The following is a 26437-nucleotide window of genomic DNA, read 5'->3' on the forward strand; positions in this document are numbered from 1 at the left end:
TTCACTCCCAAACTAAGGAGTTAAGGCCCCTGAAGACAGTGACTTCTTCCTGCCCCTTTGATTTTCTATTCCTTCATGATCCGATGGTCTGGAAGGATTTCAAATCCTGTTTGTTTTGAGTAGAAGAGCAAACCATGATGATAGCCTCCTTGGGTTCACAAAGACCTGGGTGTGAATTCTGCTTCCACTCCAGGTTGTTTACGGGCTAAGGGCCACCCTGCCCCCACTCTATCTGTTGGAAGGGATGGGGGTATTAGATTGTGAGGGTGGCTCTCTCTCCGTCTCCTGTTTCTCTCTTCTCCCTCTGTCCCCACCTCTCTCTTTGCCCCAGACTCTGACCCCCTACCTAGCAGAAGATTTCTGGGGTAGGCCCCACCCAGTCAGGTTCAGCCTATGGTTGTTTCATACCACCCATTACTGGTTGGGGCCAAGTCTGGAATTCAAGCATAAAATATCAGCAAGTTTATTTGGCCACAGACTCATGGCTCTGCTCATCATCCAGCTTCATTGGTAACCAAATCTATGGTTTCCCTGTGTCTCATTCCTTAGGGTTCTAATTTGGGAGGGGAAGGAAAGGCACTATTCATGAACTCCTAGCACCTCAACACAACAGCATTTTCTTGAAGGTACCAAGGCCTCACCTTCTACCTTTGCTTAAGGGATGAGGATAGACCACTCTCATTAACTTATATCGAGCACTTACAATGTGCAGATCTGGCTACTAAGAACCATACTCTTGTGAAGAGTCTGTAAGGCTGGTTTTATGGAACTAAAGCAGAATCAACAGGCTACACTGTGCCCCTGATGAGAGCTAATGGAAGCCACCTCCTGAAGGCAACACTGACATTTCCATCCACGGACTCGGGAGACTGGTTGGGTTGGATGGCAGCCACTCAATCTTCCAGAGAGGCCCTGGGGTATCCACAGCCATGCCTTAGAAAGATCTCGTCACAGAGACGCCACCTCTGGTTAGAACATACTTGTGTCCTCCTCAAGTCCTAGCATTATTTTATGACTGGTAACGACTACTATTGAGAGTTTTCTTGTGCCAAAGTTGATGCTCTTCCCACATCACCTTCAGTCCTCCAAACCATGCAAAGCTGGTTGTATTCATTCCCTATGGCTGCAGTACTGAACGATACAATTTAGTGACTTGAGAACAACATGGATTTATCTTCTAGTTCTGGAGGTCAGAAGTCTAAAGTGGTTTCACTGGGCAACATTGGGTGCTGGCAGGGCTGTGTTACTTCCACAGGTTTTAGGGGTGAACTTGTTTCCTTGCCTTTTCCAGGTTCTAGAAGTTGTCTACATCTCTTGGGTTGTGTCTCCTTCCTCTATTTTCAAAGACAGGAAAATCTCCATTTCTCTGACTCTGACCCTTCGGCCTCCTCCTCACAAGGACCCTTGTGATTACATAAGGCTCAAAGGAAAATCCAGAATGAGCTCTGTATCTCAATATCCCTGACTTAATTACATCTGCAAATTTCCTTTTGCCTTTAAGGTAACATATTCACAGGTTCTGGGTATTAGGATAAGGACCTATTTTGGGGGGAAGGAGGGAGGGTTATTCTGCCTATCTCATAGGTCATGTTATGAGCTCCATTTTATAGGTGAGGAAACTAAAGCTCAGAGAGGGGAAGTGACTTGCCCAAGGTCACACAGATAACAGGATGCAGTGACCAGATTCCTCCTCAGGGATCTAGAATTCCCAGGCCCAACCTCTGAGCCATTACACCACACAGCCTTTCTAAGGGGAGAGTTGGGGAAACTGAGTCAAGCTTCCCAAATTTGTGAAGTGGTTTAGCTCAAAGAACAAAGAAATCCCTGATACAGGTTTTATAAACCCTAAGGCTGTCTGTCCTTTAGGTGTCAAGATTCCCCCCTCACTCTGGCCCATGCCTTTCCCTCTGCAGCCTATGTGAGTAGATGAAGCCAAAGCTCAGGGTTGAGTCCAGTTCCCTAGCTCTCCAGCATGTGAATCAGGCAAGTCCTGTCAGCACTCGGGACTCGTTACCATACGGTAAAGTGGATGTGGTAATCTTGTGAGTGCTATGGCCCTAATTTAATGCCTGGCTGAACAAATTGATGGCTGTGCCTGTCCACACTATAGCTGCCTCACATATATTACATAACCTAGCATCAGGAAGAGGTGAGAATGCAGAAGTCTCTCATTTCTTCCCCACCCCAGAGCCCCAGAGCCCAAGGAGACAGAAAACTAGAATTAGGACCTAACGAGTCTTCCACAGAGAAAAATAAGTCTAAAAACAGTTCATGAGAGACAGAAAATATCTAAAGGAATTTAATTTTGGTTCTTACTTTTGAGGTCCATAAACAGAGAGGCCGTTTATTGAACTTTGACAGTTATTTCTATAGCTGTTCTTTGCAAAGGTCAAAAGAAATTCATTTCCCGGGGCTGCCTTGAGAACACAGAAACTCATACCACAATGTGTCTATTAAGCTGCACATTGGAACTGGTGAGAGAAAAAGTGAGCAGCTCGTCAGCGTAGGTTCCGATAGGAAAGCCACTGTTGTGGTCGTGTCCCTAAAAGGAATGAGAATGCTTATCGTTGCAGGGGAGGAAGTTTTGACAAGATTTACCTCAGTACACCTTTACACACGGATTTTCCTGACATTTGAAATGCATTGCCTATGATCTTAGCAATACTGGCAGAGGCCACGATGCCTGGTAAGACTCCCACTGTTTGGTCAGTGAAGAAACTGGCTCACGTGGAAACCAGTCTCTGAACTCAAAGGTGACAGTCCTGCTGCCCCTCCATCCATAGTGGTGTGGTGTCCGAACCGTAAATCCTCCGTCCTCAGGACCGAGATATTGCTGCTTTTTTAAAGGGTGAACAGAATTGTATTTTTATCACCCAAACAACACATGGTGACTGCACCCAAACTAGATAATACAGATAACAGCCATAGCCAGCTCAGACCTGCTATCTTCTATGTACACGTGTGTATGAATTAATTTAATCCTCACAACAGCTCTTTGAGGGAGGCAGTGTTATGATTCCCATTTTACGGGTGACGAAACTGAGACACAGTTACAACATAAGGGGTCTGTTCTCTGATTTATGCTATTTCCTTCCACACAATGGAGCCTCTGGAACATTAATGGTGATGTGGGAGAAGAGGATTTCCAATGACATGGAAACCATACCTATGGCTACCAGTTACTCAAGCCACAAAGATGCCCAGAACCACAGAGGTTTTGTGAACAACTTCATCCAGCTCCAGACTCAGCTCAAAGAAGTGCTCCCTTTTCTGGGAAATCTCCCCTCCCACCCCTGGGTCCTCACACCCTATTCTTCCTGCTACCAGAGCTCTCACATGACAAAAACAGTCATTTCATTACAAATGGGTTCATCTAGTATTTAGTGTACGTCTAGATAGCACTTTCTGTTTTATTACTTTTGGGTTGAACTAGTTGCTTTAATTATTGTAACCAAATTTTGAGTTTAGAATTAATTAACAAGTATCTGAAATCATTTGTTTCTTAATCATGGGGAATGGACTATTCTGACAAAAAATGAAATCAGACCCATCACTCATGACCCAATTTCTGTGCCTATAATCCAGCTTCAAGTTTGATTAATAAGTGTGATCAATATTTTGAGGGTGGACCTCAGATATAGACACGTGAACACATGCATCAATCAATAGATGAAACTGCTACTATTTGACCATTTTGAACAATAATTTAATAGGTCAGGGTTGGCCAATGATGGCCCATGGGCCAAATCTAGTCCACTGCCTGGTTTTTAATGGCTCATCAGCTAAAAATGTCTTTTTTTTATGGTTTACATTTTAAATGATTATATAAGTACCTACATAATATTCTTAATTTTGCCTTTTGGCCCACAAAACCTAAACCATTTATTATCTGGCCCCTAAAGAGAAAGTGTGTCTACCTCTAAACTAATAGATGATCCCTATACTTTCAAGTCTTTTCATTGTCGATGTGATATCATCATGCCACATATCCAATAAAGTTGATTGTGCCTTTAGAACACCAAGTAATATCAACAAATTTCATCCTATAGAAAAGCATAGCAAATGAGGACCCCCCCCCACCTCTTAAAACAAAACTGAAAGAAATGTGGATCCGAAGCATTTTGAGATGTCATTATGTCTTAACATGGTCTATTCTAGCTTGCCTTAATCTCAGTATTCTAGTTCCTGGTCATATTCCCTTCAAATGCTTCATAATGGAAGCATCCCACAGCTGTTATAATAACCCCGTCGTGGCTAGGAGCTAAGTATATTAAAGGTAACTTTGCAATAGCTACTTTCCAAAGACTCTCAAGCAACTTTTCTTAAATAATGCTTGTTCTCAATATGGTAGAAACAAAGCTCTTCCCTAATTTCTCCACCAGTTCAAAGTCAGAACTGAACCAAGTGGAGGGTATTTCTCTGACTGGGACTTCATAGGGATGGGGTTTAGAACAATGTCATTTCAGCACAGTAGCTGGAAATCTGTCAGTGGAGTAAAACAGGCCTTACCATACTACATAGTTCTTGGTTGATAAAAGGAACTAAATTGCTCTCTAAAGAAACTTTTTTCCCCACAAAGAAATACTTCTTCAGTTTTATAGAGTACTTCATAGAAAATAAGATGGAGAGCTTTAAAATGACAGAAAAAAAGCAGTCAGAAGTACTCTAAATTCATCTTCACACTTATTTTAAGTTATTTTACCATGTAAAAACAAAAGGAGAAAGAAAGAAAAAGATTAGAGAATTAAACATCTGTTAAATTCCAAAGGATGAATCTCTTGTAATGACAAAGCTGAGTCTCTGGATTCAACATGTGCCAAGTAACTACTGATTGTCTCATACTTTAAGATGCACAAGAACAGAAGATCCAAAATAGGCTGTCTACTAATCTAATTAACAACCAGGGAATTTAGATTCGAGTGGTAACTCCTCGTCTCTCCCCTTGGGAAGGCTAGAAATCTCTGTGAATAAAAACTCATCACTCACCAAACATTCTCGACTATCTCCCAATGTCTTTGCTTTGCTGCTGATCTCTCCTTTCACTTACCAGCTTTCTCTCCCATGTCACAGCTCCGAGAACACTGTGTTTAACAGAGCTGTATGTAATGTTTAAATATGGTTGGTGGCATTGCATTTACAGTAGGATATACCCATAATGCGTAGGATGACATTTGAAGCCCTTTGCAATCGTGTATCAACTTCCCGCCCTTTTTTGGGTCTGTCAACAGGACACCTCAATTTCCTATTCTTTCTGTCATGCCTTTGCTTACGCTGTTCTTGTCCTGATAATGCCCTTCCCTCAGCTTCCTCAGTGCAGGTTTCCACTCATCCATTAAAGCTTCATTCAAACAACACATATTTGTGTGTATTTGCTATCAACACATCTGCTTTACCTCCTTACCAGGCAGCTTGAGTTTTGCATCTCTGATGTCCAGCATTGTATCATGGATTCAACAAACATTGGTAGGTTCTCCATACATGTGTGTCACATTTTGTCCCTGAATTTTGGCAGCTAGATTACCTCAGTGTTTCATTGAACACCAAGAGCCTGCCTGATTCTCTGCTGTGTGGGCAGAGCATAAATGTACTTCCTTCACATTCCTTCTTCAACCTCATTGTCTATCATGAAAATAACTAATATCAACTAGTAATTACAGGGTGACATGTCTTATTTAATCTTCCTGATAAGCCTATGAAATGGGGAGTATGGTGATCTCATTGTGGCAGATGAAGAAACTGAGGCTTAGAGAGGTTAAGTGACCTGCCCAAGTTCTCACAGCTGATAAGAGGTAGAGGTAGCTCTGAATCCACAGTCTATAGCCAGCACCCATGCCCTTGGCCAATGACTCTCAGATCAGGTTTCTGCTAAGTTGAGGTTATACTAGGTGACCAGACACAGCCCTAACTATAATGGATTGATAGGCCAAACTTGGAGTGTGGGGGAGATGGTTAAGTCGCCAACAGAGCTCTGAGACTCATCAAGGGTTCCTGCCAGAATTTATCCAGAATGAAGAAGTGAAGGAGATCCCCCAGTAAAGCCCTGTTCTCCCCATCTTTCACCCCATTGCCATCAGAGGGAGGCCAGCATGCTTGCCACTGGATTTCAGACCCAGGGCTCAGCACCCTGCCTTAGGTATGTCCTGTTTCATTTTATCTGCTGACACAACAGAGCAAGTGCAATTCGCATAGGTGTGGCTCACCAGCTGTGTTTCATTTGCAAGGATAATGCGCTGTTCTAAAAATAATAAAAATTTATTTACATCTATTTCCCCCCCACCTCCATTTTCTCAGCAGCAAGTGATATAAAAAATGGAGGAGATTATCCCAACAAAAATATTTATGAGTAAATACCTCACTGAAAAGATGAGGATGCTACTATCTAAATAATTCTGGTCCCACCCACTAAGACAAAGAAAGAGGATATTCTTGACAGCATGATTGAATTGTGTGTAATTACTGCCAATGTTTTAAACATGAAGATAATGAGAAAAGTATTAGCATTAGATCAGAGCGGCTGAAAACATTTATTTTCCTGAGAGTATGAAAACTACTTCTAGCACGAATTCAAAGCATGGGAGAAATGCTATTCTTTATTACAGTGATTTTCAACCAGTGTGCTACAAGAATTTCTAAAACATGCAATACCTGACTTAAAAAAAAAAAATTCTCACCCCAGGATATTTTTCCTTTGATTTTAGATAGAGTGGAAGGAAGGAAGGGAGGGAGGATAGAAGAGAAAGGGAGAGAAAGAGAGAGAGAAACAGATGTGGAAGAGATGCATAGGTTGGTTGTCTTCTGAACTCACCCCTTGACCAGGAATCAAACCTTCAATGCACAGGCCGATGCTCTAACCATATAGCAACACTGGCCAGAGCAATACCTGACTACTTAGTCAGGGGCACTGACCTTTTTTCCTTTAGATTGTCAAGTTAAAACAAAAAAAACAAAAACAAAAAAACAACAACAGCCAACATGAATCAAAATTTGAATGAATCAAAATTATACCTATTTTTTGTCCGATTGGCCAAAAATATACTTTTTAGTGTGCTGCAGAATTTTAGTAATTAATTTATGTGTGCCATGAGATGAAAAAGATTGAAAATCGCTCCTTTATTACTATTGTTTTATTTTCAGGCAGCTTGACTTGATATCATCATTTTCATAGATTTATTTAGTATGTTTCTGGAGATGCACCCTACGTGACAATATTCGAACTTAAATCAAATTGACCAAACACATAGTTCTTCAGATTTGCAGCTACACATCCAATTTCATTGAGTAGTTTGCATGAGCTGTTCCCCCTAACATTCTTTAGTTTTTTCCCCTAATATATTCAAGGACTCCTGAATCTCTCAGAGTAAATAAATGCAGAGAAATCTAAAAATAAGTCCTTATGTGACAGTTACCATGGAAAGAAGGGAGGAAATCCTCTGTTTTCACATTTGGCCTAGAAATTGGGGGCATTATAAAGTTTCAGAAAATCCTTTAGCAGCTGAAAATTGAAAATAAACTACATTTACAGTCTTAGTATTTTTTATTGTATGTACATTTTATGGGTAGGCTATCACTTTCCTTAGATTATTTGGAAGATATCACATAGTAAGATAAAGGTGAATTCAAACAAAGATAACAAAGTGCTCAGTTTGAATGCCTTAAAAAAGACTAATGGTACTCTCACAGTTCAAGTGTTAAGATGGAATTTTAAGGGCCTCTTAGAAACTGTTTGCATTTGCAAAAAGAAAAATGAAAGAAACAGAAGAAGAAAAAAACACCCCAAACTGACCATTAGTTACTCTGAGTGTCTGCAAATTGTGACTATGTTTAAAAAGTTGGCAGATTTTAGCTAAAGAATTTCTGTTTTAGCAGCTAAGACGACCGACTAAATAAAGCCATTTATCAAACGTTAGAGGCCTTTATCTGATTTTATTTTGTAGTGCAGAGAGACATAGTTTAAAACCATAGACAGAGCCGTCAGAATGAGGGGCTGAGTATGCTTATAGAAAAGAATGAAACGGTGCCCCAAATGAACCCAATTTTGTTTAGTAAGATATATGGCTCTTACTTTCTCCAAATGTTTCGCCAAACATTTAAGCAAGAGACACAGATCTTCATGCTCATCCTATTCAACGGTAGTTTTTAGAGCCTAGCGCAGTTCCTGGCACAAGGTAGGTGTAAGGTGAAAAAATTCTATTACTGGATGAGTACACAAGGACACGACCAAGCTCTCAACTCAATAAAATAATTTCCTCTGTTTACATGCCCATGGTAGAATGTGGGTCTTGCAGTAAGTTCTCAGACAATCTGTTAAATATTTACTCATCTGTCCATTCATCCACTCCGCCTTCCTTCCTTCCTTCCTTCCTTCCTTCCTTCCTTCCTTCCTTCCTTCCTTCCTTCCTTCCTTCCTTCCTTCCTTCCTTCCTTCCCTCCTCCCTTCCTTCCATCTTTCCTTCCTTCCATTGTCACTTCCACTGTCCCTATCACTTTCCACAGAGTCCTCCTGTTCTCCCCAAGGTCACTGCTCAGTGGAGGAGGGACATCTCAAGGAGAACTCACTTCTCAGTCCACTCACTGGATGGCAGCTGCTGGGCAATGCTGGCCTGTCAAATGGGCAGCCAGGTCAGCTGATGACCATGGTTAGAAGGTGGGGGGGGTCAGTTATGGGTCCTCAGAAGGTGGGCTGCCTTCCAGCATTTTCCCATTGCCCAGAGTGGGTGAGAGATGGGTGGTCTTGCCCGTGCATTTGCTCTGGGTCCAGAGGCTGCACCACCCCAAATATACCAGGAAATTAAGAGAGAAGCAGCATCAGCTGACCTGGACCCTCGTTATCCTGCCGGACAGCAGCCTGTGCACACAGATATGGCATAAACTCCACGCTGCCTGCCACTCTCTTCCTCACATCCTTCTTTCTATCCCTCAACACAATAGTTTTGAGCATCTCACATGTGTAAGGACTGGGGATATGTCAGGGAACAGGCCAGATAAAATCCCTTTCTCCTGGAAGTGTGGAAGGAGCAGCTCTGTGAGGGCGCCTGCCTCAGCTGGCCCCACTTGGAACCTCCTGGGGAGTGAGGGTTGGAAGAAGAGAGGACAACAATATCAATGGTAACATGTTGCCACTATGAAAAACAGTATGGAGGTTCCTCAAAAAATTAAAAACAGGACTACCATATGACCCAGAATTTCACTTCTGGGTATTTATTCAAAGAAATAAAAAACACTAATGCAAAAAGATATAGGCACCCCTGTGTTCATTGCAGCATTAGTTATAATAGCCAAGACATTAAAGCAACCTAAAAGTCCATCAATAGATAAATGGGTAAAGAAGTAATACACTCACACTCAGACACAATGAAATATTACTCAGCTGTTAAAAAGAAATCTTGCCATTTGGAACAACATGGACCTAGAGGGTATTGTGCTAAGTGGAATAAGCCAGAGAGAGAAAGACAACTACCATATGATTTCACTTATAGGTGGAATCTAAAGAACAAAACAAACAAGAGAACAAAACAGAAACAAACTCCCAGATACAGAGAATAAAATGATGGTTGCCAGGTGGGAAGGGGTATGAGCAAAAAAAGGTGAAAGGGATTAAGAAGTACAACTTGCCAGTTATAAATAAAGTGGTGGGATATAAAGTACAGCCTAGGGAATATAGTCAATAACACTGTAATAAATACTAGTATGTGTGCTGTCAGGTGGATACGAGACTTATCAGGGTGATCACTTCATAAGGTATATAACTGTCCAATCTCTATGTTGTACACCTGAATACAATATGATATGTCAACTGTAACTGAAAAATAAATTTTAAAAATGATTATTTACTGGTGTCCTTGACTGCCCTCATTGACAAGTTTTATTACAAATTAAAAACGTGAAGGGCAGGGAAGGTAAACAGGCAAGTTCTCAGAAAACAGTGCAAGCCGACTCCTTGGAGTACTCATGAAAGGAAAGGTTCTAATGGAAAATCAAAATGAAAAATTTATATCATATCATTTGAGCGCATGTCAACCGGCCGGTGTGTTTCCAGAGCCTCCACTCCCACCAAGGTGGGGGCCGGAGGGGAGCAAACTGCTCGTACAGCCTCAGGGGCCCCGGCTCCCCAGGGGTCCCTGACCTGTTTGTTTACACTCACAGCATCCAACCCCCAAATACGCTATTTGAGGTACTGTGAGTGAAGACAGGGTGACTAAACCTAAAACCACTTGGAATCATACAAAGTTCATTGGGCTCCCCCAATGGGATATTTTCTTGACATTAATCTGTGTTAAACATTCTGCCCAGATGGTCCCAAAGTAGGCATTTAAAACCACACCTAAGACAGGAGCTTACTCCGAAGGTGTCCAGAAATAATGAAAAGTAATTGCCCGTCCTGCTGAGGGAACCTGCCATACGCACAGGAGGGCAGTGAGACGAAAACATTGCAAACTGTGGGCAACCCCAACTAGAGGTCTGTCTGCTGTGTGAGCTCTGTCCCTTTAAAGATGAGTGACTCGGAGTCTCATTTCATCCTTCAGCAGCTTGCCGACAAGTAGCTACAGCGGCACAAGTACACAGGCAACGCTTGCCTACGTCCAGGACGCTTCCTTTGCGGATGCTGCTGGGTCAGCACGGAACTCTGGGAACCTTCACAGAAAAGTGACATTCTTCACTCATTTCCATTGATTTTCCAATTTCAGTTAAATTGTGTGGGTCGCTTTTTTTTTTTGAGCTGTTTATGTATGTGGCTAGAAGTGCTTAACTCAACTCCCATAATTATACACTCATTGCAAGTTAGCCAAAACCCACATGAAAAGATAATGAGCTTGAAACACATCTGTCGCCAAACAAACCTTAAAAAATGGAATAATCCACTATGTTATCACTTTGATTTATAAATAGACACAAAACCTTTTCTATCAGTAAAAGGAGAACTGAGATGGAAAAATCACTGCATTGTGTGTGTGTGTGTGTGTGTGTGTGTGTGTGTGTGTGTCTCCGCACAGGCGTCCTGGGTGGATGATAGAGTTGGAAAGTAATTACTTGCCTCCAAAGAAGATAGTATGGCAGTTAGGCAGCCACCTACTAGGGAGGGTTGAAAAGAGAATAGGAGAGAAAATGAAGGAAATTGACTCAGTCTGTTCTTTTTTTCCCCCCTGCTTTTCTATTTTTAAATGGAAACAATCACCCTTTTTCAAGTGACAACCATAGTTTCTATGCAAATTTCATTCTCACCCTCATTGGCAATAATTTCCCATTTCTAGCTACTGTTGCCCACTCTGAAGTATAAAAATCTTAGCCTCCTTTCCCATTCATTCTTGTCTATACACCAAAGCCCATATAATTAGAATTTTTTAGGAGTGCTCAAACTATGCCAGGCCATGGTGATACCCACACGCCTATGATCACAGTCTCTATTCTCAAGTACTTTACAGCCTAGTCCAGCCTTGCCTGCAGGACAGTCTATGTTGATGGTGATAGTCTATGTCTGTTCTGGCCAATACAGTACCACTGGCCACATGAAGCTGCTGAGTACTTGACATCTGCCTAGTCTAAGAACTTTTTTACATTTAATTTAAATTACTGAAAATTAAACTTAAATAATTACATGTGACTAGTGGTTACCACATTGGACAACACAGGTCTAGACAAAGAAGAAGGGGATATTCTTTAAGGAGACAAATAACAACTTAAAGGGGCTTATGGAAAACGCCATGTGATGGCCACGGGCAAGCACAGGCCGAGATTAGAGAAAGAACCCGTGGAAGACTCAGGTGGAGGAGGACAGCTTCTCGGAAGAGATGTGTGTAACCAGTACTTGTGATATAGCAGGGGAAGCAGAAAGGAGAGGAGAAGGCATTTCTGACCCAAGATCTGTTTTAATCAGAAACACCAAGGGGAATATGCACGGAACCCATTAGGGAAACCCAGTGGTGACTGCAAGGCAGGGTACTTGTAGAAGGTCCAGGTTGCTGCTCATGCTTGTGGGGTGATGCCAGGTTGGGAGCAAGAAATGCCAGGGTGGTGGTGGTGGAGGGCAGATTTGGGCTGGGCAGAGGGGCTGATGGGTAGATGGGCGGGCGGGAACCCCCAAGGTTTGGTACGCTGTGTTGGAAGTGTTGAGAGGCTTCCTGCTGAGGGTAGTCTGCAGTGACCTGGAGCTCAGGAGGAAGGTCAGGGCCAGGGGACACATGGTGGAGGGCTCATGCCTGAGCAGAAGCACACGGCCCACCGGACTGGGGCAGCTGCCACGTAACCCTTACATCTGATGTCACCAAGTATCCACATGCAGAAACCGCGCCCCAAATTTCCAGAATTTCTGACTTTCAGAAAGGCCAGAAGTTGGAATTTTTAAAAAGAAACATAAAATCTAAATACTTTGACATGGCAACTAAGGTGAAAACTTTAAAACACCCTGGGATAAACCAGAGCAAGAGCATGGACCAATGAGGTCCATGTGCCACCTGTCTGTGACATCTGACCCAGAAGCCGATGAGGTGTCGCAGGGACAACCTCAAGGGGACAAGCGGAGACCGAAGGAAAGGCGGCCCCGGGGAAACAGTGTGCGCAGCAGAGGGTGTGAGGGAGCAAGGAGGGCGAAGCCACCTGCTGTGACGGGAGACCATCACTGATCTTGGACAAAGCACCCCCTCCCCGTCTTTCCTCCCTCCCTTCCCCACCCTCCCTCCCTCCCTTCCACCCTCCCTCCCTATCCCTCATGGCAGAGAGGTGAGGTTTGGGGTCCACGATCACCAGAGCTCAGAGTAAGTGGTTGCTGAGGACACAGAGGTATCAGTTTAAATGAACTCAAATAATTCGAGCTGACAGTGTGTGTTTTGGGTTCATATAATACCCCATTTCCCTTTATAGGTTTTCCCACGCCGCCCTGTGTAAATATCTCATTTCCACCTTCATGGCATAAAGCCCCGCATCTTCCCTCAGGTGAGAGCCGCACTTGAAGAAGATGCGTGACTTTCAGCTCACCTCCCGGTCCAGCAGTGCCGGTGACACCACGGTGACGATGTCTCCTTTTTCAGGATCGATGTAGAACATGTTGGGAGACGGCTTGTCAGGCGTCTGCTGGCGGATATTATACCGCAGGAGGGCGTTATCTGTGGCCGGGTCGTCCGCGTCGAAGGCTGTCATCCGCATCACCGTGGTCCCTGAGTGGGCAGGACAGAAGGACAGCAGATGGTCACTCGGAGACAGCGACAGGCAGAGGCCCTGTCCCCCACCCGGGCAATGGCAATGAAGTGACATGCTAATTGCTTTCCAGATTAAAAATGGACAGCCTTTCTCCAGCTCTGTTATGTTTTACCTTTAGTCCCCTCCCTCCCGCTCCACCACGTTAAAAGACCTGAAATACAGGAATCTTTGCTGTTCAGCAGATTGACAGCTTAATTTCTTCTGCTGCTGATGCGCTGTTCATTTTCACGGGCTTTCATTCTATTGAGGATGTGGCTCCATGACAATGGCCTTCATTTTAAATCTCTTATTGAAGGCCGACTAGGCGTGGGGTCCAGGACCAGGTGTTGGGGAAACAGAGAGGCAAAAAGGCCCATTCCATGGTGTCTAGCAGGTCAGTGGTTAGTAGGAGAGACGGCATATGAAAATGTAAAAGTAATACAGCTCATCGACTGCAGTGAGAGAGGGCATTGCTGGACTCAGAACAACCTCACCTAACCCGGAGCTCAGGAGAGGCCCCTGTGCAGATGCCTGGGGGTGAGCAGGTGGAGGGGAGGGGAGGGGGAACCGCAATGGGAAAGGATATTCCAGCTAAAGGAATGTGAGCCAATGTGAGTGGCTCACCGTCTGTGTGTCAGCCACACTGTCTTGGGCACTTTAGATATAAAGACACTATAAAGACGAGGGTGACATGAGGACTCTTTGATATGCCAAGGGGTGAGAAGGGTATCAGATATGGGGTCTTGCTCACACACAACTGATGTGAAGGGGAATTAGTTATAGGCACTTTCAAGGACAACTGAGCAGCAACTAGTAAAAAAAACATCATTCACCCTCTTGGCACCTATCCTGGAGAAACACTCGCATGAGGGGTGCTTTGCAGGGTGTTCAGGGAAGGATTATCCATCTGCAGAAACACTGGGAAACAACCTAACTGCTCCAGCACAGAGGAATGACTAGAGCGATGACATCGTCCACACTAAGAAATGTTTTGCAGCCGTTGAAAAAGGTTGTAGATCTAATGTCTTCGAACACGGAGGGCTCTCCACGATGGAGTATTAAGTGAAAACTATCAGGCTGAAGAAGGTTACCCATAGCATGGTATCATTTTTCTGAACCTGCCTACACACAGAAAGTTCCACAATATTTTGTGCATCTATGTTGCAGGTACAGTTTATGTGTGTAAGTGCACAGAAGGTCTATTAAGGTGAATTTCACGTGAGTTATGGCGGTTAACTTTGGAAAAGGAGAGGGAACTGGGGTCAGGTATAGTGATAAGGAAAGATTTGGCTCAGTCTGTAATGTTTAGGTCTTTTTCACATGGAGAATATATTGCTTTTGCAATTAAAATTTAATTTAAAAGGATCGTAATTATAAGTACTTATGGAAGCACGGTCTAGAGCAGAATCGGGCATGTTTTCCTGATGATCCTGGCAATTGTGAGCCATCAGAGCTCAGGGTAACCTGCCCAACCATCATTTTTCATGGCAGTTTGCTCTTCTATGAATATGGAGCCCCACCTCCCGATTTTGAATGCTTCTGGACCCACAGAGTGTGAGCTAACTGGTAAGAGACCAAGGCAGTAGACCTGTTGATCCTAGCAGGAATGTGCACATACAGAAAACACTGAAGCTTAAGGGAAGCATAGAATTCATCCAGCTCGGCCACCATCTGATATTCCTTTCACTTACACAACAATGCCTCTCAGACCAGCAGAGGCAGTTTATTTTCCCCACGATCGGAATCAGATGATCAGCCACTAGGTCCGATGGATCAGGCAAACAAGGGGGACTCTGGCCACCCTCAGGCTGGATCAGTTTGTGGAGCAGTCTCGGCTAATTCCACGAATGTTGCCCTAATGGCGGATGCATCACGGCGCATTTTCTATGGCGCCCAGTTTCCTGCCCTTCTTGGTTCCTTTGTGAAACTGTCTCTGGGCAGACTGCAGGGTCTAGTGCCAGAAGAGAAAATCTGTGGCATGTGCGGCCCCCTTACCTTGCCCCTGGCCTTGGGAAGATATCAGCAGACCAGCTGGCACTGTTTCCAGTGAGCCCCACTGTGGGATCAGGTCTCTTTAATTTTTAAAAAATACGTTTTTATTGATTTCAGAGAGGAAGGGAGAGGGAGAGAGAGATAGAAACATCCATGATGAGAGAGAATCATGGATCGGCTGTCTCCTGCACGCCCCACACCGGGGATCGAGTCTGCAACCCGGGCATGTGCCCTGACTGGGAATCAAACCGTGACCTCCTGGTTCAGAGGTCGATGCTCAATCACTGAACCACACCAGCCGGGCAGATCATGGCTCTTTTTCAACCCTGTGGTTTAGCGGCCACTCCTAGTCCATCAGCTTAATGGGGAGAGTGACACGGACTTGCCTTCCTGGTCTAGGAAACAGGCCTGCAGGGGAACTGCCGTCAGAAACAGAGGCAGCTTGCAGGCCCACCATCTCACCCAGGGACATGCTGACTGAGGTCTTGGTAGCCAAAGGCATGGAAGGAGGCCCCAAGCCCATCAAGTCCACACCCAACAGCCTCTGGTTAAGTATGCACGACCCAGGGCAGTGGTCGGCAAACTCATTAGTCAACAGAGCCAAATATCAACAGTACAACGATTGAAATTTCTTTTGAGAGCCAATTTTTTTAAACTTAAACTATATAGGTAGGTACATTGTTATTAACTTAATTAGGGTACTCCTAAGGCTTAGGAAGAGCCACCCTCAAGGGGCCAAAGAGCCGCATGTGGCTCGCGAGCTGCAGTTTGCTGACCACTGACCCAGGGCCTTGCACCCTGTTAGTGCCTAATGAATGCTTGGTTGATGGAATCCGTGTCCTATTTTATCTGCCTTTAATTGAAGTCAGAGACAAAGAAGCAAAAGAGTGTAAAAATGAAGTCATCATGGCTTTCAACTGTCATGGTTTGCATTAAAATAATTAGAGGAAGGAAAAAAAAGCCTCTCTGGTTGATGAATTTTCAGTTTTCACCAGGAAATTCATTTTTAATTGTTATTCTTTTTTTTACAGATTTGAAAACATGATATAATAAAAGGTTACCCTGGAATGTCCCCAAGGTTACACAGAAATGTTTTATGTTTTTTAATTATTATTTTTCTCTGTTAATCCTTCTCCGAGGATATTTTTCCATTGATTTTTAGAGACAGTGAAAGGGAGGGGAAGAGACAGAGAGAGAAACATTGATGTGAGAGAGACACATCAATTGGTTGTCTCCTGCTTGCGCCCTGACCAGGACCGGGAATTGAACCTGCAACTAAGGTACATGCCCTTGACTGGAATTGAACCCGGGATCCTTCAGTCCTCGGCTGACACTCTATCCACTGAGCCAAACTGGCTAAGGCAAAATGTTTTATATTTTAATGAATTATAGAGAGCAAGTGAACTTGGTCTTAAGCCCTGCCTTTGTCTCCACCCAGACGTGAATCTACTTGGATTTACTTCTGAGGCCACCTCTATGGAGACTGAACAGTGCCTATGCCATATAAATGGCTCTGTGGCATTGAAGAAAACAACTCGAGGGACCATGGCTGGGTCATCCAGGTTCAGGCCTTTACTACGTGAATTTAGGCAGATTACTCAACCCTCCCTCAGCCCCACTTTCCCATTTACGACATGAGGATATTAGTAACACTTTTTTCTTAGCTATTGTAAAGATTTAATGGGCTAACATATTAGAGAACTTGGTACCGTGCCTGGTACATTAGTGTTCTAGGAAGATGCCTTTTATTATCAAATTGGCAGAGCAGGCAAAGGCCTCAGACAAAGGAGCTCACGATTAAATTGTCCACAGAACCTAGAACTGGGTACCATATGGTGAGTCCTAGTGCCCCTCATTGTCTCTCAGTGTCCCCACCTCATTGTCTCTCTTTCATCTCACCCATGGTCTCAGTGTCTAGATTTGGCTTTTTACTACGGAGATCACAACTCTATAACCACACACACACACACACACACACACACACACACACACTCAAACACACACACATGCACGCACACTTGCACACTCACACACACTCACAGTAGTCTACACGGCTGCTCCAGGTGGTGCTCTAGTCTCCCTGGAGGACCAAGGCTCTTGCCTGAGTCCCAGTCCTTTTGGTGGCCCCAATATCCTGCTCTTGCCAGCCCTGCCCCAGGGCCTGGGGGCGGGTCATGATGTTCATGCTTCCAGGTTCTACAATGGCTGGATATACCTTCTCATCCTGCTTTTCCTAAATTGGGTGCAAGGACTCTGGTTCCATGGGCTCAGTAAAGAAACAAATTGGGGAAATATGCGGTAACCCCACGTAAGCAGGTTTTCCCTCTCAGAGGACTTCTTAGTGCCCTTAATAAGCAAATGCATATTGAAAATCCCCAAGAGCAGAACTGGCAGCATTTCCCAAACTTCTCTGTCAATGAACCTCTTCATTTAAAGAACATCTTTCTGTAATGGGCCACACAGTCCAAAATTTGAGCTGTTGGAGGGTACAGAGTGTGTTTTGTCCATTGTGGTAAGCTACTGTCTGACACATAGTAGGTCCTCTATTGATGTTGTCTGAGTAGAATTGCATTCTCATAATTCACTGTATCTCTGCCTTATTCCACACTGATCAGAGCTGTGGATAACTTGTCCACTGAAAAGAGTGGACAGTGCTGTCTGGGCATCTTTCACAGCCAGGCATGCTTCACTGCCTCCTTTGAGCTCCTTTTTGCCCCGTGGAGGAACTGGAGTCAGCAGTCATTCACCAATTCCAAGCCCAGGGCGATGCTCAGAAGGTAAGCATGAGGACAGCTGTTCCATTGCCTATGGGTGGCATCTGCACCTGACCCCTTGCCTAAGTCCCACTCCTGGACTCTAAGGAAAAGGGCCCGTTCATTTCCATCAGCCCAGCAGCCTTACACCAGTGCTTATCTTGTGCCTATGCCGACTTCCCAGTGGCAGAGAAATGATACTTATATGATAGACATGGGTATGGGTCCTCCTCACAGTACGCTTCCGTCTTCTCCCCTATCACAACATTCTCCTGAGTGTCAAAATAAATGATGGTCATCCTGTCACCCCCAGAGCCAGAGCCACATAAGCGAGCAGTGCCCCCTCCAGAGCAAACTAAAAGCATGACAAGCTGCTGGTTGCAAGACTCAGGTCGGGCCATCATTTTCTTTTGATGCAGGACACTGGCACCAACATGACAGGCTGATAAACAACTATGATGGGTTTGTCATGGCCTGATAGCCCCTTCCTCTGACTGTATTCTGTGATAAAAGGAAAGAGCTTCCCAGTATCATGACCCTGAAAGCCGGTGTCTGAAGTTGAAGCGTCGCGTCCCTGTGACTTCTAGCACAGTTGCCTTTGAGAAGCGGAGTGTAGATCTGAAGGTGAGGGGCTGTTCAACTTCCATGAGAGCTCAGCCAGCCTCAAGGGGAGGCTCAGGGCCACAGGTGATGGAATTACTCTGTTCTTGAAATTTCTTCGACTTCTTCCTAAAACATTTTCTGATCAAAAGTATCGGATTCTTTTTTTCAAAACCATACTCTCACAATAAAAGAATATATTGAGACAAGGATGTTCAGGTCTATATTTGGCACTGGATTCTGATGGCACAGTTGGGGCAAATGTATCTTTCCGGGGAGATGCGTACTACAAAATCCAATATGAGCAGAGATGGAAGATGCCACCGAGTGAGCTCTTTGGATGTAACATAATGGCACATCACCATAAAACATCAAATTTGTGAGCGCAGGTAGGGTATTTTCAAGCCACCCAAACGCTGACTGTGACTGAATTATCTAAGAGATGTGCCTCAAAGGTAGCTAAAAAGAGAATGTGACTGTGGATACTGCATTCCATAACTTATTCCTTGTGTGTTTATTTATCTCATGTCAGAAGAAAGCCCGGAGACTATCGGCACCTTGTTCAGCCAGGTGAGAGGGACATAGAAGCATCTTGGGATATATCTAGTTGGACTGATGGTAATTTAAAACCAAATTTCTCTTGAGGATCCTTTGGGTTGAGGGGGGTCTGGGCACCTTGATTCCAATGTTCTAGATGTGGGATGACAAACCAGCCAGTTTGCCCAGGACTGAGGGGATTTCAGAACCATCCTCTGCAGACCAGAATGAGTCTGTCATCCTACAGGCCAAGTTTCCTCCTATATATAGACATATCTCATGGCCATGAATGTCTGAAAACAGACAGAACTGTTGGGGCTTAACTTTTAAGGCCAAGGGCATAGAACATAGCCATTCATTCAACTCCTCACCAGTCACACCAATCTGGGGTTGCTTTCTGACTGAGCAGGTGGGCACAACCCAGATCTCTCCTAATAGTCCTTATAGTGAAGAGAGAGATCTAGGTGGGCAAATTCAAGGCAGAACAGTGTAAGAGGCACTGTTAGAATGTGGGCTGTCTCATTTAAAATCCTGGCCTCACCATTTAGCAGCTGGGCATCCTTGGACAAATTCCTTTACTTCACTAAACCACAACATTTTCATTTACAACATAGCATCTCCCTTAATAGACTGTTGTGGGCACTGAATGAATTAAAGGAGTGTTTCTCAACCTTTATTTCTTTATCATCAAACCACCGAGTCTTATAAGGTCTTTTTCCCTACTTGCCACTCCCTGCAATAGATATACTGTATATCTATTTATGTACTGTGGCCCTTTGGAGAGCCACAAACCATTGTAATATGTCATCTTTTTAATGTTCCCCAAACACCAATTTTCTCTCCCTTGGGGGTGATATTTTTGTCTTCATTTAGAAAGTATAAATTAATGAATATAAAGTCCAATGCCTAGGCAATGGTAAATATTCAAGAGATGTAAGTTTTATTGTTATTTTTATTGACTACAACAATTTGCAACTCAGTTCAGGGGAGGACCCATTGCTGTGTGCAATGATGGTGAGCAAAATATCATGTAAGACCTACCCACTTAAGAGTTCAACTCATACTAGTTCTAAGACTCACACAATAGGAGCAAGAATTAATTAAAATCTCATGAGGAAACAATTCCTTTCTTCCCTTAGATAAGCCTAGAAACTTGGGTTGCGTGCACGCATGCATGAACCAGCTTCCCCCGGATCTTATCAACGTTTCTGTGTATACAGGAATTAATAGGAAAACTGTCAAATGATTAGTCGACAGAAGATAACCAAACCAATCCGATAGCCATCCACAGGCAGCCCACATTCTGCAGTGTGTGCATTCGCGAGAAGTCACCCATGGAATGAATCGTAAATAATGTCTTATTTTCCCACTGACCTACATTAGCATTTCAGACCTGCTTTATCTTCATTTGAGGGAGTGTCCAACTGGAAGCCACGACTCATAATTCACTTTAAGTTTTTCTGCTTATCTCCAAGACACTCTCCTAGCAGGCAGGGTGGGAGACAGAGGCTGGCTCTCTCTGCTCAGGGTATGGAGGCTGTTAAAGAAAGCCCTGTCTGGATCCTCAGAGGGCAGAGAGAAGTACTTCTCCTCTGACTGTGGAGGTGGGAAGGAGGAAAGCAGGATTAGACTTAAAGCAAAGCCTTGGAGGTGTAGCTTTGTCATCATTGCTCCTTTGGGGACATTTCCCTCTATCCCCCGATTATCTAGGGACTGTTATTCACCAGCACAAAGATTCTTTCACATTTTTCATCTGGTGGTCAGGCTGTGCATTAGACCCAGAAAGTTCTTGATAATGTGAGCTTTGATGAAAATGTCAATGACTTTGACAGTAGTCCCGACCCACTGGTGTGACTCTTTGGCCCCATTCCCAACATGGGATAATGGGAGTTGGCCCATGAATGAGATGCTCAAATTCCCACCCAATGCCCACACAAGTAATTTACATGAGTGAAGTGATTTCAATGCAGTTAGGAGTGGTGGGGACTATGGCAAACTGGAGGATATATGTCCTGCCTAAGGGGGCAGTTACCTTTTAGTTGAAGATAATTGCTGCATTTCTGAAATGCAAGTCTGGAGGAGCAAGACCTTTAGATTTTTCAAGAATAGATGGGAATTTGGATTTTTGTATAAGTTGTAAAAATGGTCACATGCTGAACACTAGTTCAAATTTAAAAAAAAATAAAAGATCATTGAGTTAAACTAAGAAAGCCAAGCAAAGCAGGTTATGGTGGACTTTGGTCCAGTTCAACTTTTGACTTTGAATGTCAGGAGAGCCAATTATTTTCCCCGAAGACATGAACTAATGTGTACTCTGGTGCTAGATTACAATGTTAAAAAATGGCACATCCAGTCTAAACAGTTCACCCTTCTTCCTTTCACCTCCCTTTTGAAACAGGCAAGTTCCCTTATGTGGTTCTCGGAGGCAGCAAAATAGGAAGCACTAGAGATATAATTATATAAATATGCAACACGTTTCTTGCTTTAACTTATCTGATCCTATAGTAACTCCAGGAGGTATGTTATAGTGTAAAGCCCATTGTACAGGTGAGAAAATGAAGACTGAGAAGGCCACAGAGCTAGTTACCCAATGAGCCAACACTTGAACCCTACTTTGCTAAAGGGACTATGGCCCAGACTGTGAGTTGCTACCTAGTCCCCAATTTTCCTTTCTTTCTTAGAAACATAACCCTGATTTTAGCTGTCCACATTTGTTGACTATCTAAGATACTAGATGTCCCAGCTTCTCTGGCAGTTATTATGGCCTTAGACGAAGGTTTAGACAATGGATATCGTTAGAAGTATTGGGTGTGAGACTCCTGGGAAGGTTCATTATAAAGGGATTAACCAAGAGGTAGGGGATGTGCTTTTGTAACACCCCCATAGTTCCTGCTACCTGGTGTACAATGTGATGACTACAGCTCCGGCAGCCATGTTGGACCATGAGGTGGCCCTTTAAAAGGGAACCACATGATGGGAAGGTAAAGCAGAGAGACAAGAGTCTGAATCCCCGAGTCTCTGACGACCATGGAGCTTCAAGGGAAGCCTGACATGCCTCCTTCCAGTTCCAGTTTTGTTCACATGAGCAAGAAATAAATTCGGAAAAGTAACAGCCAATCTTGTTTGAGCTAGTGTCATTTTTGGATTTGCTATTCCATGTGGTCACGACTAATCTTCTCTGATAAAGGCAAAAAGCAAATATGTAAGAAAATGAATTAATACTCGAAAGTAAATTTTGTTGCTTTAGCCTAGAGGTAAATGATGCTAATTTAGACAAAGTATAAATATCCAGTCAATTCCTCATGTATGTTCAAATATTCAAATTAGTTTCTACTCACCTAAGATGTCTTGAATCCAGAAACAATCTTTCTATCAGCAGGGAAGTTTGTTCCGTTAGTGGCCCTAGCAAATCCCACTTCCTCATGACTACACTCCTGTATTGTCCCTTCCCACACTGACTGTGGCCTTAGCCATGTCACTTCCTTTGGCCAATGGGACACATGGAGACATTATACAGAGAGGCTTGAAAATGCTTGTGCATTGGAGTCTGTCCTCCTGGAACCCACCGCCATCTAGAGATACCCGGGCTCTCCCGCTAGCGGGGCCACATGTCTGGGAACTAATGTTCCCTGGCTGACACCCCTAACCAACCGTCAGACATGGAAGTTGAGGCCATCTCGGAAGCTCAGCCCCAGTTGAGCTTCCAGAAAACGGAACCATGTGGGCAATCTCAAGACCAGCACAAGAAGCTCCCAGCTGAACTCATCCCAAATTGCAAAATTACAAGTGAAGAAATGGCTATTGTTTTAAGCCACTAAGTTTTGCTATGTTTCATTATACAGCAATAGGTAACTGGTAAAGAAGTGTCAGTAAGTTAATCTTCACAAACAAGCTATAAACTATTGCAGTAATTAAAAAGTAGTTTATTGTTTATGTAATAGTTGCCATTTCAAATAACCAAAAAGTACAGCACAATCAGGGGGTGGATTAAAACAAAAAGGAACAGGTACAGGTAAATAAATGATGAGCATAAAATGCGACCTGTTTCCCAAATGTTGGGCTTCGGGGGCCACTAATGATGTCACTACCTAATCACCACTAAATGCAATATGTTGGCCACTAGGTATTTCAATTGCCTAAGGGATTTTTTTTTTAACAACACTGAATCAAACTGGAACAAGGAATATGCCCCTGATACAGATTTGAGTTGAGTAAGTACCTTCAAATAGGGAGACAACTCTGTTCTTAAAAATAAGAATGCCTTAAATGTGGAGAGAATTGCTCACTTCCTTTAATCGCAGCCATGAGCGCCTGTGTGCAGCTGCAATTACCGCGGGTTTGATTTGAAATGCAATAGACTTCTCCTCTGAAATTTGCCTTACCTCCCTTGAGCTACTTGGTTTTTTAAGTACAAATTGACAGGCAAATATGTAATAAGTTATGACAAGTTGAGCAATGGTTGTCTCCATCTGTTTTCAAAGGTTGTTTATTTTTATACTGATGAGGAGATGGTGGTGACAGAGCCGCCTTATGATTATTTCAATCCTTCAGTTGCTCCTGCTCGTCGTTCACTCTTCACAGCGCCTGTGCCCTACTTTCCTGGCGAGCTACTGTTTAATTAAGCGGCAGCAGGCCAGGCTTTAGGAGAGATACCTGTGTTTGAGATATGAGGTAACAAACACATGGCCAAAACTTGGGTCCCTCCTATCATGATGCACTTTATTGCCCCCATTTCTTCATTTCATCTAGAAATTTAAGGTAATAATGTTTAAACCTATTAAAAATTCCATTAATCTTTTTCGCTACCATTTCTTTCTGTGCAGCTCTTTGAAAGGACACAGGATACTCTATGCTAAATTAGCTGATCTGAAACATTTCAAAAGAGCAATTTTAATTGAAATTTTTATCCCTAATATTCCAAAGTAATAATAAGAAATCCTTGGGTTGGATTAGCTTAGAGTGGCTGAAATTCTTAAATATGAAAATATTTTCCCACAAAATTCTAGAAACAACAAAAGGAAATTCTATGTGTGGGGGCAGGAGGGCATTGGTTTGTTGAATCAATTTAACAGATTATTAAAAAATAATTCTACTTCTCGTTAAAGCAGTGACTTTTCAGGTAGGGTGATTTTACCCTCCAGGGAGCACTGGGCAATGTCTGGAGACATACTTTGTTTGCCACAACTTGGGTGGGGTATGTGATATTGGCCTCTAGGGGGTGATGGCCATACAATGCTCAGAGCAGCCCCACAACAGAGAATTATGTCACCCCAAATGCCCACATGCTGAGGTTGACACAACCCATCTTAGAATCATTCACACCAGAGTCCCTAAAAGTGGTGGCACCTTTAAAATCCTGCACTTGAACAGCTGAAACCACCATTTGCCTCTCTTCGAAGAACTCTCTTCTAGATTTGAAGTTCACTGAGGGTAGAGATCCTGTCCCTCTCTATTTATTACTCACAGGATGGCTCAAATATTAATTCCATGGACTATGCAAATTCAACATGGTATATAATGTTTAATAATATATTAATACTAACATCAATTAGTTTTTCTAATTAAATTTTGTATATTCAAAGCATTAAAATCTTCAAGTGTGATAATGCTTTGTAGGTAGTAAGATTTTAGTAAACATTTGCTGAATGCATGAGTGAATAAATAAATGAATAAGGTGAATGCATAAAAATGAATATTTTTATATTTTATATTATAGATTAAAGTAATGACGGTGGAATAGGAGGCAGATGAATAATCAATGTCTGGCTGGCACTAAGTATTAATTCCTAGGTAAATCTTAATAATAGGCCTATGGTCCTTATCATTTATATCTATTTTAAGGGCAATGGTGAAGCAGTTTTGCTTTTTAAACACATGGAGTAGTTTAGGCTAGGCTAGACTGGATAACAAACCAAACCTGAAATCTCAATGGCTTAACACATAAGATTAATCCTTCCCTCAGATTTAGTCCATTTTGGGGGTTCCCTTCCCAGGGCAGTTTCTTTCCCAGTTGTGATGCAGGGATCCAGACCCTTGCTGTAGCCATGTCTTTGGGGCCACATGGTTTCCCAATTGTTGTTGGTTCTGAAGCCAGGAGCTGACTCAGACTCATTAAGTGCTTCCGCCAGAAAGGGAACACGTCTCTACGTCCTGCAATCTATTGGCTACATCTGGTGTCTGAGGCCAGGCCAGCTCAAGAGCAGGACGGTGTCATGGGCCTGTGATCTGCGCAGTTGCCCAGAGTGCTGTGCTCAGAAGGGCCTCATACTTGGTTCAGTGCTCCGCCGTCACCCTCTTGACAGCTATTGAACAAGGGGCCCTGAACTTTCATTCTGCAAGGGCCCCTCAAATCATGCAGCCGGTCCTGGTCAATAGCCAGGAGCCAGACCTGCAAGAGGCCTGAGTGCACAGGGACACCAAGACTCTTAGAGGTGGTGATCCTGCCTGCTGGCAATCAAGCCACAGTGCAGAAGCCTTCGTTTCCATCCTTAGGGCCCTTGCTACTGCTGCTCATAGAACTCTGGGCTTCCCCCATAGCTTTGCCACCATTAGGTGAGAAGCATTATGTAGTAGCACAAAAAATCAAACAGGGTCTGCTCAGATGGTGGCTGCTCTGGGAGACCTGCCCACACTCACACTTTACTTGTCCTGGCTCCCAGCTCCTGAGCTTGCTTTAGACACCAGAGGGCTGCTCTTTTCCAGGCCTTGGCCTTCATTTGCTAGACCCCACACTAACTTCTTATTTTTAATGAGCCATGCACTCCTGCCTAGTTTTTCCCTTGACGATCTGGGTCCCACCAGATGTGGGTCATACACCACATATGACACTAAGGGGATGTAGCACGGGGCCATGCATTACAACCCTGGCTGCTCATTTGAATCATGTACCACATATAAAAAATACTTCTGATGCCTGAAACTCACCCTAGGAGATCTGAATCTGCTAATCTGGTGTGGGGTCTGGACAGTGAATTCCTGGGAATAGACAGGGGCCAGGCAGCTGTATACTTTGACCCTCTACTTACAGGTTATGTGATCTAAACAATATATGCAAATCCACGCAGCCTCAGTTTCCTCACCTGTAAAATGGGCTGATTATGCCACTGTGTAGACTTGGTTTGAAGATGCATGTAAAATATAAGGGGCCCAATGAGGTGGTTTTTGCTGAAATTCCACAGAGAGGGAAATGAATGTGCGGAACTAGTATGTTCCAGGAATAGTCCTTATAGTGGCCCTGCCAGGGTAATTATGTCATTTCCACTTGTAAAGAAGGAGAACCAGAGAAGTCAAAGAACCTGCCCAGGATCGCTGTGGGCAGGTGGCTCAGCGGGTACTGAGGAGGGCACCAGAAGGCTACATAGGTAAGTAGTAGTTTTACTACTGAC

At 43.6% G+C, this 26437-nt stretch overlaps 1 protein-coding gene across 1 annotated transcript in view; it reads right to left on the reverse strand.

The window, feature by feature from the left end:
• Window positions 1-26437, reverse strand: part of CDH13 (cadherin 13) — a 1022278-nt gene that overhangs the window by 227594 nt on the left and 768247 nt on the right. The window contains exon 7 of the mRNA XM_059667273.1: window positions 12970-13148. Within this exon, the coding sequence (XP_059523256.1) occupies window positions 12970-13148 (179 nt within the window). The remainder of the gene's footprint in view (window positions 1-12969; window positions 13149-26437) is intronic.

The sequence above is a fragment of the Myotis daubentonii genome, chromosome 15 (genome assembly GCF_963259705.1).
Source record: "Myotis daubentonii chromosome 15, mMyoDau2.1, whole genome shotgun sequence".
NCBI lineage: Eukaryota > Metazoa > Chordata > Mammalia > Chiroptera > Vespertilionidae > Myotis > Myotis daubentonii.